Source organism: Delphinus delphis, chromosome 4 (assembly GCF_949987515.2).
Source record: "Delphinus delphis chromosome 4, mDelDel1.2, whole genome shotgun sequence".
Taxonomy (NCBI): Eukaryota; Metazoa; Chordata; class Mammalia; order Artiodactyla; family Delphinidae; genus Delphinus; species Delphinus delphis.
In genome coordinates, this window is record NC_082686.1 from 98462524 (window position 1) to 98476112 (window position 13589).

The 13589-nt window shown below is 38.6% G+C and overlaps 1 protein-coding gene across 1 annotated transcript in view; it reads left to right on the forward strand.

The window, feature by feature from the left end:
- The window catches only part of SERPINI2 (serpin family I member 2), a 29594-nt gene extending 20584 nt beyond the window's left edge, over positions 1 to 9010 (forward strand). Inside the window, exons 7-9 of the mRNA XM_060010003.1 lie at positions 1688 to 1774; positions 4823 to 4912; positions 8851 to 9010. Of these exons, the coding sequence (XP_059865986.1) occupies positions 1688 to 1774; positions 4823 to 4912; positions 8851 to 8927 (254 nt within the window). The 3' untranslated portion in view covers positions 8928 to 9010. The remainder of the gene's footprint in view (positions 1 to 1687; positions 1775 to 4822; positions 4913 to 8850) is intronic.
- Positions 9011 to 13589: the final 4579 nt, after the last annotated feature.

Consider the following 13589-nt stretch of genomic DNA (forward strand, 5'->3'; position numbering starts at 1 on the left):
TACTCTGTGCTCTATATGTGAATCCCATCTTATTCCAGGCAGTTGTGGGAAAAGAACACGCTTATTTGCATGACCTTAAAAAACCACACTCCTGCATTTTAGTTAACCCACACTAATGATGTGGATGCCCCCTTTTCTCCATCTTACATGTTTCTATCACTAGACATAGCCTTATCCATTGATTGATTTATCTGGTAAGTATTTATTGAAAGCCAACTATGTGCCAGGCAGTTTTCTAGAGTTGAATAAAATCTACACATTCCCTCTTCTAATGAAGTTTACATCTGTTAGGGCAGATGGACAATTAACAAGTAATTAATTAATTAAATGGTGAGGTGACAGATGCTATGGATTAACTAAAATAGAGTCATGGGATAAAGAGATTTAGATCAGATAAGAGCAGAATTAGACATGGTGAGAAGGGACAATTGCTTTGAGGAAGTGTCATTTTGCTGAGACCTAAGTAACAAGGGAGCCAATCAGGGAAAGTTCTGGGAAAAGGGATTTTCAGCAGACGGAGAGGTGGGGCTAAAGTCTTGATGCTTGACCTTGTAGCTGGAGCTACTGGACCCGGAGAGGAGGGTAGTAGATGAGGATGAGAGGTAATCAGGGGCCCAGACAGAGTCATTACAAGCAGTTTGGAGTTATTTTTAGGAAGCCATTTTTAATGCAAATAACCCTTTGATGACGTCTCTGTATTTGCCTGAGGGGATTTACTTTTCTGTAAGCTGTCAGAGCTGGTTCCCCTTGACTAAATTATTTCTTCATGAATCCTTCTAAATTCGGTCGTCTTGGTGGAGTCCACCTGCATCACATCAGCTTTCTCTCTCATGAGGGACAAAGCTCCTTTCTCTTCAAGTTTCAAGGCTCGCTTCCTTTCCTCACCCTTTCGCCACCACTGAACTCACGACCACCTTTCCGTTGTCTCTCTGAGGAACACTGTCAGATCTATCTTGTCTGGACACAGGGGGGTGGCAGGTGGCTTCTGAACTCATGGTTTCACTCCCCCTTCTCAAGGAGACTCTTCACAGGTCACTATACCAGAAACGCTTCACACATACATCAGTTCCACCAAGGGGAGGAGAGGGGCCTTCTCTCTCAGCTTGTTTCCACTGCAGAACAAAACGTTATTAAGACGCTATGTTACACTAGAAATTTGACAGGTTTTAAAGCATAGCTCTGAAGCTATTTTGTAACAGATGACACAAAAGCTCTTTAGACTTTTATCGCCTCACCAGTCTTGAAGGAAAGTAAATTTTGTTCTAAACTCAGATCAAAACCCAATATGGAATTTAAAAGGCAAGTTGGCTTTGAGGTCGAAGACATAGGGTGGGATTAATTCAAATCTGTAAAGCCTTTTTCATCTTGCCTGTAGATCATGACTAAGGCAGGCAAAACCCTTTGTCCATTCAAATATTTCACTTAGTGGGGTACCTGATTTGAGGCTTATCGCCTTCTATCTTTATCTTTTATATCTGAGCTAAACTTGGTCTCTCCATATCTTCTCTACATCATCTCTGCAAGAGCTAAACCTAAACCACATTTATCTCTAGCAAATTAACTAACTTGGAAAGAGTTTGGAATTTTTTCCTTTTCTTTGTTCATTTGAAAATGTAATTCACCTGGGATCCAATAAGTAATAGCGCTGAGTTTTAACCCTTCAATGCACTTTCATATTTTCCTACAGATTCCTCTGAGGTGTATGTTTCCCAAGTCATGCAACAAGTTTTCTTTGAGATAAACGAAGATGGCAGTGAAGCTGCAACATCAACCGGTAGGACAAATGATGTCACAGCAAGCCATGAGGAAGGACTGGAGGAAATGAGCGTGAGGATGCTGCCACTTTGTGGTCCTCTGATCTGCTTTTCTCCTCCTGCTGTCCAGTACACTGAAGGAAGGGAAAAATGGCTATAGAAGCTATTTCTGCATCTTTGCGGCTGGAGCTTAAGGCAAAAGGAAAGGGAAGGGACTTGATTACGAGTTGAGGCTCATCTACTGATATCTACTTATTTGTCAATTGGATTACCTGCCCATTAGCAGATAGGACCCGTGGAGAAAACTGTAGGCTCAAACCTGAAATCATGATTGCTCAGGAATGTTCACTCGTAAGAAACTGTATTAATTTCATTCTTCCTTTGCACTCTTAGTCCCTACTTTTCTAATGTGACTCTTGTTATCTCTATGGCAATGGCTCTCGAACTTAGCTGCACATTAGAGTCAGCTGAAAAGCTTTTAAAAATTCTGTGCCCAGACCGCACCCCAAAATAATTAGATCGGTATCTCTGTGGATGAGATTCAGCCTTCAGTATTTTCTTACCTTTCCCTAAGTGATAACAATGTGAATCCCAGGTTGAGAAACACTGCTCTCCAGTGACTTGGAGCCTATCCTTGCAACTGCGAGTGTAATGCGTAGACCAGCAGCATCAGTGCCCCTTGGGAACTAGTTAGAAATGCAGAACCTCAGGCTCAACTCCAGACCTACTAATCCAGCATCAGCATTTTCCGAGGTCTCTTGGTGACTTGTGTGCATATTACAGCTTGAGAACCACTTGTATGATATATTTCCTTGAACAAATGATATATTTCCTTGAACATTTTGAATAGTACCTGTGCTGCGCAAAAGTAATACTCAAAAAATAATTGGAGAAAAGCCTTACATTCAATTAGAAATGGAAGGGGAACTTTAATGAATTCCTCATAAGTCTATTTTAATTCTTCAGACCATGACTTTAACCTGTATGCAAAAGATATGCATCCTTTAAATAGTCATATTGATAAATTTATATCCACATTATTAATTTCTTGATTAATTTATAATGCTATGTAATGGCGATGGATTTTGGCATCTGGGTGGGGCACACTGGACTCCCACTACTGTTTTGTCATCTCCTGAAGGACTTTGCATTACTGTGCTCAAGGAACTTAGATTGGAGGGGATGAGCTATTACAATCCTTGGAGAAATCGAAGGTGGCTTTGGGATGAAGTTGCTAGTTCACGTAGACAAATTTTCCACTTGCTTTTACACAGAATTGGAAGAGTCCTTATAGACCATTGTCTGAACCTCTCATTATGTCGGTGAAGAAACAGGCACACATGTGACGTGGTCTGCCTAAGGTCATGCTAATAATAGACAGTAGGGTTTGGACTGAAATCAGGTTCCCTGACTTCAAGTTCACAACTCTTTCTGCTATCACCTGATGCCTCTTGTCTTAAGTGTAGAACTCTCTAAGAGGATGTAACCATCATTAAGGGATCAGCAGTGACCCTGATGTATCACACCTAAATAGTTAGTGTGAGTATTTTGACTTTCAGGCATCTACTCAATGGATACTCAGGAACAAAAGAACTCAAGTATTCACCCAAATGAGAATGGGCGTGATCCTGACTATGCTTTTCTGTATTATCTCATTAATTCAGACATGAGTCTATATTCACTGGTAATTTGGTTACCATAGCCCTGTTATTTCAGGTAGAAGAATGCCATGCGTTTATTATTACTAAGGTTATTTTAGATGGTGCAGGAAATCAGAATATACCACCCCCAAATATGCCATTTTTGCAGAAGAGTTATTTTGAGCTGAAGGCAGTTGAGAAACAGCAGATACAAAAAGAGCTCTCTACCCTCCTCCTACATGTCTAAAATCAGGGCATAGATTTCCCTTGTGGAGGTATCTCCCTTCTTGTCTTCCATGCCAAGAGAAGGAACCTTTGGCATAGGAGATGAAAGTGGGCACTGATATGAGTCTGCATAAGAAAACCTTACTAAATAATCCTTATATACCATTAATTTTCCCCATACATTTACCTTCCCACAGTCTACCACCCCTAGACACTCAAACCCCTTTTCCTTTGTGTAGTCACTTCTCCACAATTTACCACTTTTTGTTAAAATGATATAACCCCTTCTTTGGGTATTCACTTCTTTTCTGTGAAGCTCCTGTGTGGATACAAAATAAAACCATTGATTTTGTTCATCTGTCTTTTGTCAGTGTAATTTGCACACCCCAGTTACAAACAAAAAGCGTAGAGGGATAGTTTTTTCCTTCTCTACCTTTGTTTTTCAATTCTGATCACGTGTTGCATTTTAAAAACCGTTTTCATAGGTCTGAAAAAATTATACAAAATTATTACATTACTGGTAAATAAAGCATCTAAATTGAGTGCAGAAATACTTAATCTAGAAAGAAAAACAATCCAGCCATTTAAATTTATCCACTCTGAAATACTGATAAATGCCACAATGGAGAAGCATGATACAAATTATTATAGTAAATAATTGTCAAGGCAGCAAACTTCTAATATCATAATAAAAATCCCATACACATTCACAGCACAAATCCTAAAAGTTCTGAGCTCACAGAATAATTTTGGAAAAGTTAAAAAAAATAAATTTGAAGTCAGATGTGATTACTACAAGCCTGGAGAATAGAAATAAAGTACAAACATACCTGGTTAGGAATTAGGAGTTGAAAAATTATGAGATAAATCATATAATGCAAATAAAAAGTGAGCAGAAAGTTACTGCTTAACAGATGAAATTTTCAACTGCTTTCACTAAACTGAAACAAGTTTTGGTTTTCTTCTTCATTGAGCATAAATGTGAAGTTAGAATTATTCAATGAGTAATCCAATATTTATTCTTCTGATCTTTGATTTTTACATTTATTCCAAATTTCTTTGTATTTAGAAAATGGTTATTTTTCCACATGTTAATTTCTCAAACAAGATGACCTTTTCTGTCTACAAAAAATAGTATGGATATATTTTCTTTACTGATCTTTTAATGTGCACATCTAAATAACTGTTGTCTCTATTTCATAGGCATACACATCCCTGTGATCATGAGTCTGCCTCGAAACCAATTTATAGCAAACCATCCGTTTCTGTTTATTCTGAAGAATAACCCAACAGGTACCTTTTTGAGACTTCCCTGGAGGGACTGCTTAAGTTAAATAGACTTAGTCCTGGATGCTAATCTCAGTCTATACATCTGAGATCATTTGTTATTTCAATTTATTGAATTTAATTTTTTTCAAAATTTTTTTAGTGTCTTTTTCTTGAGTGCTTGTTTTGTACCCGGCATTGTGTGTTAAGAGATGACAGTGACCTAAAATAGAGCAATAGTAGTGATAGCTGCCGAGATAGTTACTATACATGCTGGTGATTTTAAATACCAATCTCGACAGCTAACACCATTCCAATAAGTTAGATATTTGATGAATAAAGACATAGATGCTCAGAGAGAGGTTGTATAGTTTGTCTAAGGTCATACAACTGAAAAGTGGCGTAGTGAGAATAAGACGTTTTTGTTTCAGAAGTCAACTTTTCTTTCAATGATGCCACAATGGGAGTGGAAATTGGAAGTTGCACAGTTGTGAAAGTTTTCCTAGGTAAATTCCAAAAGAATAAGTGACTAGCTATAGGCTCTGAGTGGGATGGAGGAGTCAAATATTATTCCAAATCTGCAATCTGGGCAATTGTGAAAGATAATACACAAAAGGTAGGGGCACAAAAGGTAGGGGTAGTAGTCGATTGGACTGGCGTTAGACACAATGGCAACGTAAATGTAAATTGTCCGAGTAGATGTTTTTGCAATTTCTCTTATGAGAAAGAGAGGCCAGAAAGGTGGATACAGTGAGGAAACTTTCTTTAAGTGTATATTTAGGACTTCTCAGGAGTCATAACCCCATGTGAGGACTCTAAACCAGGGGAAAATAGATGATATCTTATTCATTTCTTTATCCAGCCCAGTATTTGGCAAAGTGCCTTGCACTTAATATCAGTGCCCCTAGAGATTGAAGGTTTGGACTTGGGGTTCAAGTCCCAGCTTAATGAACTAATAGTTGTAAGACAAGTCACATACTTTCTAAACCTTATTTTCCCCACCTCCTATTTGAACATAATATTAGTACTTATAGAGTTAAATAAAAGAATATATGAAACCTGTGACACTACCTGGCACATAGTGTTCATTGTGAATACATCAATAAATGTAAATGAGTGAACGACTGAATAAATGAAGGAAGAAAAATGGAAATTTTCTCTATATAAATTGTTTTACGTGGAGAAGAGACAGAGTTAATTTCAGAATCTGAATCTGTTAGATTAACTAGCAATACTGATATTATTGGTTCCCTAAGGGATATATCAGTCACTTTTTTTAAGTTCCATGAAACTAATGCTGAATGACCTTTCTGAAAGTTATATCTTGGAAACAATGGGACAGTTTCAGATTTGCTGAGATTGTATTAACACAACTTCAATTCTAGCAGTGGACGTCAGTGTTAAGAGATATTCTGAGTATGTCATTTGATCTATACATCTTTAACCTTAGGGTAACTCTAACTTCTTGCCATCAGTGTGTAACTACTGAGTATGGAGAACAGAAAGAAATGAAGCTCATTGGGCATTAATACACTGGGAAATAATGGTGTTTAGCATAATGATGTTTTACTCTTTATTTTCCAAGTTGATGACTATGGACATGTAATAGCTATCAGTTAAACAGCAGTGAAAATTCAAAACCCAAAATAATTCACTTATTTATTTATTTATGATAATAATTAACTATCAGACCCTTAATGGCTATTTCCACTGTTTTATGATCTCTATTGTAATGAGACTTTCTAAACTAGGGTTACTCCCTTAAAGTATTGTTTAAAATGAATGGTCACTCATTTATTGGAGGCTGTAAATTGTTGCCATATAAAATGTAGAATGGGTTATTACCTTAAGACAATACACATTCAGTGATTTATTTATTTTTCCTCTCACAAATGAACTGAAGAAATCATTGGGATTAACGAAGCTGGTGATTTAGCATGGTGTAGTAAACTACTAAATGGCTTAATGATTTATATAAAATATATTCATTTGACAATTTCTGGAGTATGAGGGTGAATAAGTTTAGATTTAGTACAACCAATTTTTACCTCAATTTTAAATTTTGTTTTGGTCAAACAATCCTCTTATGCAAAATCCATACATTACTTGTATTTTCCTGTCAGTATTTGACTTCCTATCATATATATTTCAGTATATTCATCCAAACCTCTTACCAAGCCAAACTTCTAGGGAAATGAAGAACAATTTTTCTTCTTTTAGGCTGCGGGTATAGGCCAGCGTTAGAGACTTTCAGAAGAAAATTGTCAAAGATGCTACATGAAATGTGCCATTTCTCAGAAAGTAGTGAATCATGGTTTTGAAACTGACAGTACTCCATACATAATAAAAAAATGTTGTGTTTATAAATTTTTCAGGTCGTGGGTTGAAGGGAGAAGCAGACTGCAGGGTATTCACTAAGAAATCTTTTTATCTAGGTCATTAGCTTTGGTTATGCTATTGTATTTTTACATTATGAAGTAAAAACTGCTTCCATCTGATGGAGATGTTTTATAACTATATTGATTAAATATGAGGGACACTTTTTAAGAAGTGGGCATGAAAAGAAATGTGGAAACAACAATGATTTCTGCTTCAGCCTGCCTGTGAGTCCACTGTGACTATGTCAAGGAAGATTTCACGAATCTGTCCAATTTAGTACTGAGTAGATTGGTGATTGCATGAAGACTCTACTCAAAATGTGGTTCTCTCGGTCAAAAAAACAGATTAAAAAGGCTGGGACAAATGGCTTTTATGTAATGTCCTACACTTCTCAGTGTTTAAAACTTTAAACTATTAACTTCAATGTATGAGGTTAGTTGCTATGAAAGTTACTCGAAAAATTCCCCAAGCAAGCAATTCTGATAAGCATTTTAATGCCATAGAATTATAAAGACACAAGAGTTACTACTGATTCCTATTGTGGCTAAATGTAGTATACATCCTGAGGAAGTTGTTTATGTATCTCTATCTATCTGAAAAATAGAGTATTTGTTTTCTTGTGTTTGGGAATTATTCTGAGAATTTTGAGGCAAAGTATTATTAATTATAATCATAAAAAGAAAAAATCTGCTAGAGATTATGTCTATTTCCATGTTATTGACTCTTCTAAGACTGTGTCTGTCTTTGGACTGAACAGTAAGGAGTTAATGAAAAAGTGTTCTTCCTTTCTATTTCATTTCTGCCATTGTTATTTCAAATACATGTAAGCTTTAACATTATGTAAAATTTTATTTTATCACTTTTGAAATAAACCTTTATTACATATGACTTTAAGGGACATAACTCAAGGCAACGCTTGACATAGAGCCACTTCCCTTACCCTAGTTGAAAAGAAAGGTGAATGCATTTTAACATATTTATTTCTGTTTTGTCCTCTAGTTCTTAGTTCCTTTTCACTTGCACACACAGAATGGCTGGAAATAGATGTTTACGTGTTTACATTTATGCTTTATACTATATCACCGGTGAGGATTTGAAAGCACTAGAGATGTGAAAATATTGTCTTTAGCAGTAAGCTTTGATTCAGAGCTGAAGGAAGAGATGTGAGAAGCTGCACTTTTAACCCCAGTGGTTTATATTACATGCATAAAGAGATGACTGCTAATACCTTAAATTTAAAATGCATCCATGCTCATGACCATTTTATTCTTCTATGTTTGCCTGACTGAGTCTCTATATTTAGAAGAACACCTCTCTGTCACTTTATTTTTGCTTTCCTTTATGAAAAACAGGACTAATGCATTTTCCATGACAAGCTGTTGTGGGTGTTAATTTACTTCATAAATTATCAGAAAATGATTAATAATGATATAATTATCTATTTTAGAGAAAGGAGTGGGTTTTGCTGTTAGACATTGCTTATTTACCATATAGAGAAAAAAAGGCAATGATTTGTTAAAATATTAAGAAATATTATTGTCATTTTTTTCTCCAGAAATTCCGAAAGTTTTTTTTTCTTTTCCTAGATTCAATTTTGTTTATGGGAAGGGTGACAAATCCTGACACCCAGAAGATGACGGCAAGAGATTTGGATTCACTGTGAATGAAAATCACAGCCTCAGAATATGGAAAATAGTTGATTGTCAAAATATCATCAAATATTTTCTATATATCTTTTTCTGTTTTAAACTGTGCCTTTATTAATCTGTATTCATAAATAAATGAAATTATGCATTAAATGTTTTTGTTCTTTCTGTATTTTTATAGAGTATACATGAATCAAAAGTAGTGAACTTACATAAGATATTAATATTAATATGGTAGAACAATCCATCTAAGATAGCTTAGATATCAGATTCCTGTCTTAGATATCAAAGTCTGTATTCTTTTTTTTTTTTTTTTTTTTTTTGCGGTTGTGGCTTCTCCCGTTGCGGAGCACAGGCTCCGGACACGCAGGCTCAGCGGCCATGGCTCACGGGCCCAGCCGCTCCACGGCATGTGGGATCTTCCCGGCCCGGGGCACGAACCTGTGTCCCCTGCATCGGCAGGCGGACTCGCAACCACTGCACCACCAGGGAAGCCCTGTCAGAGCACTTTTTCCTCCTGCCATTCCTTTTTTTCTGGCTCCTTGTTTGATCATCTCTAAATCTGAACCCTAAAATTCAAGAGGTCAAAAGTCTAGTTTCTTTCTCTTTTTGATGCCTCAAGTCACCCCCTTGATGGCATATAGTATAAAGGAAATGAAAGATGATATATATTTTCACTGCCTAACGTTATAGTTTTGGCTTGTCACCTCAATTCTCTGGAACTTTGATGTCCTCACCTGTACAGTGAAAAGTTGGACAAATCCTATTTAAGTCCTTTTCCCAAAGTCCTATGTTTGTAAATCTTCTCAACAAAGATACATTTGGAATAATGTCTTTTGAGTCAATATTGTCTATAAGCAGTGTTTTTTCATAAAATAAAACAAAACAAAAATCCAGGATGCATCTCTCAGTAGAATTTTGATCCATGACATTATCTTTAACTATTTACAGTTGTTTCTTTTTAAAGAAATAGTTTATTGGAGTATAGTTGATTTACAATGTTGTTTTAGTTTCAGGTGTACAGCAAAGTGATTCAGTTATACATATACATATATCAACTCTTTTTCAGATCTTTTCTCATATAGGTTATAAAAAATGATACAGTTGTTTCTTCATAAATTTGAGATTTAATTTTTAAAAATAGAATGCACATAAAACAATTTTACCATTGTGGCAGAGACCCCTATCTAGTGAAGACTTTTGAGCGTGGTTTTGAGGTGCAGAGATGTTGCTGGGCAGTGGCAGCCTAGCTGAGGACTTCATTTCTCCTACCATTGCATTTATCTAAGTGGACCCTTGTAATTATTTCTCCTTAGTGGAATTTGAGTGGAGGTGAGTGTGTCACTTGTGAGCCCGAATGATTAAGAAATAAATGTCCCTCTCTAACTGCTCTCTTCTGTACCAGCTAGATGCCAATACTCAAGGACACCCTGGAAGCTCTATTTAGAAGATGACAGAGCCTCTGTTAGCCTGGGTTCCTCTGTCATCGTGTGTCCAGATCCTCTCTGCTGCTGGGGCCAAAGTCAATCAGGAATACCTACCGGCCTGGGACTGATGTGAGGAAGAGTTACATTTTCATTGAAATTTAAGAGGTTGTAAGTGACAATAGTGGGTGTTAATTTGGTACCTTTAATGGGATGCTTTTGTAAAGTATGGAAAGTATGTGGTGTAATTTGTAGTTGGACAGCAAAAACAATGACAGCAACAATAAGAACACAGACAGAGCAGGCTGAAAGCAGCAGAGTTTGTTAAGCTGTGGAACTATTTGGTAACTGTTGCCTGTGATAACCTGGAAAGTAAACCATGTGTATACAGACCCAGTATCTAGCTAGAGACTACATTTCATATCTCTCTTGAACTTGAACTTGGTAGACTACTTGACCTGTCTTCACCAGGTGGCATATGAGCAGAAATGTTATGTGTCCCTTCTGGCCACAGTGGTGAGGAAGCAAGTTGGCCTACTTTTCTTTCTCTTTTGTTCACTCTGTTGGCTGCATATCAACATCAAGGATGACGTGGAAAGCCTTACAAGGCATCTGGAACATGACAAATCTCCATCAGCCTGGGTTCCTGAATAATTACATGGATCACAACCATTCTGTTCTCTGCCCATCACCCTTGACCAGGGATTCCCATACTGGACTCTACTAGGAACAAGAAATATACCATGTGATGTTAAGCCACAGGAACTAGGTACCTAGTGCTCAAGTAAGTAGTACACCTATGTTTTTAATACATGTTTTCCATGTATTAGTCTGTACTGTACGTTTTCTCATCCTGGTGCTGTCACCTGGTAAGACCAAATTCTGGAATGCTATTTCATTTTGGCTAATTCTGTGAAAGAAGTTCAGGAATGATCCACTGCATTTTCCCATGCTAACTGCTCAGCTCCATGGTAAAAATGTATCTTCACCAAAAGAGAGGAAAGGATGTAAAATGCAGAGAGCTCGCTAATGGGGTGCTTTGCTGGCTGCCACATGGCTTTCTTGATTGAGACTCTTTTCATAATATAAAACCAGCTTTACCTCCTAGTTACTCTGTGTGGTGTGTGTGTGTGTGTGTGTGTGTGGTATATGTCTGTGGTGTGTGTGTATGTGTGTGTGTGGTGTGTGTGGTGTGTGTGTGGTGTGTGTGTGGTGTGTGTGTGGTGTGTGTGTGATGTGGTGTGTATGTTTGGTGTGTGTGTGTAGTGTGTGTGTGGCATGTGTGTGTTGTGTGTGGGGGGTGTTTGTGTGTGTGTTGTGTTGTGTGTGTGTGTAGTGTGTGGGGGGGGGCGTGGTGTGTGTGTGTTTGCAGTGTGTGTTTGTGTGTGTGGTGTGTGTGTGTTTGTGTGTGGGGTGTGTGTGGGGTGTGTGTGGGGTGTGTGTGTGTGTGTGTGTGTGGTGTGTGTGTGGTGTGTGATGTGTGTGTGCTGTGGTATGTGTGTGTGGTGTGTGTGGTGTGTGTGTGGTGTGTGTATGTGGTGTGTGGTGTGTGTGTGGTGTGTGTGTGTAGTGTGTGTGGGTGGTATGTGTGGTGTGTGTGTGGTGGGGGTGTGTGCATGTAGTGTGTGTGTGGTGTGTGTGTGTGTGGAAGTGTTGTGTTTGTGTGGTGTGTGTGTATGTTGTGTTTGTGGTGTGTGTGGTTTGTCTGTGTTGTGTGTGTGTAGTGCGTGTGTGTGTGGGGGTGTTTGTGTGCGTTGTGTGTGTTGTGTTGTGTGTGTGTGCATGCGGTGTGTGTAGTGTGTGTGTGTGGGGTGTGGTGTGTGTGTGTGGTGTGTGTTTGCGGTGTATGTTTGTGCATGTGGTGTGTGTGTGTTTGTGTGGTGTGTGTGGTGTGTGTATGTGTGGTGTGTGGTGTTTGTGTGTGTGGTGTGTGCTGTGTGTGCTGTGTGTGTGGTGTGTGTGTGTGTGGTGTGTGTGGTGTGTGTGGTGTGTGTGTGTGGTGTGTATATGGTGTGTGTGTGTGGTGTGTGTGTGTGGTGTGTATGTGGTGTGTGTGTGTGATGTGTGTGGTGTGTGTGTGTGTGGTGTGTGTGTGGTGGGGGTGTGTGTGTGGTGGGGGTGTGGTGTGTGTGTGGTGTGTGTGTGGGTGGTGTGTGGTGTGGTGTGTGTGTGGTGTGTGTGGTGTTTGTGTGTGTTGTGTGTATGTGGTGTGTTTGTGTGTGCGTGCAGTGTACGTAGTGTGTGTGTGGGGGCGTGGTGTGTGTTTATGGTGTGTGTGTTTGTGCGTGTGGTGTGTGTGTGTTTGTGTGTGTGGTGTGTGTGTGGCGTGTGTGGTGTGTGTGGTGTGTGTGTGTGGTGTGTGTGTATGTGGTGCGTGTGTGGGGTATGTGTGTGTGTGTGGTGTGTGTGGTGTGTGTGGTGTGTGTGTGTGGTGTGTGTGTGGTGTGTGTGTGGCGTGTGTGGCGTGTGTGGTGTGTGTGTGTGGTGTGTGTGTATGTGGTGCGTGTGTGGGGTATGTGTGTGTGTGTGGTGTGTGTGGTGTGTGTGTGGTGTGTGTGTATGTGGTGTGTGTGTATGTGGTGTGTGGGGGGGTGTGTGTGGGGTGTGTGTGTGGTGTGTGTGGTGTGTGTGTGATGTGTGTGTGGTGTGTGTGTATGGTGTGTGTGTGTGGTGTGTGTGTGGTGTGTCTGTGTGTGTGTGTGGTGTGTGTGTGTGGTGTGTGCGTGTGTGTGTGGAAGTGGGAGGTGGTGGTTGAGGGTATCTTTAAAGATTTGTCATGAAAAGATTTTTGACTTATATAAAAAATTATGCCTACTTGCAAGGGATGCAGATGTGGCCTCGCTAATGATTCTTAAAAGCATGTGCTCAATGATTCACAGAAAATGTTAGAAAAAAAGCTGGTCTTAGAAGATCTCAACAAGCATTTGTGGAGATCAAAACAGATTTTCTTTTGGATTCTCTATACATATTAGATTTGATTTCTTTGGCTTGTCATGGCCTGTATCACATTATTCATATTCTTTGTATCCATGAAAGAATACAGAGGAAAATTTCTGGCAATTAAATTTCAATTTTGTAATTAATTATAGCTTATATTTACAGAGGTCCTACTATCACTGAGTAAAGTATATACAGCATCTTACATAATCCTCACATTTCTGCCCCACCCTTTGCAAAATGAGAAAATTGAAACTGAAATATTAAGATACTTTGCTTAAGGGCATGCATGGAGTGTAAATTTGGTATTTGAACTCT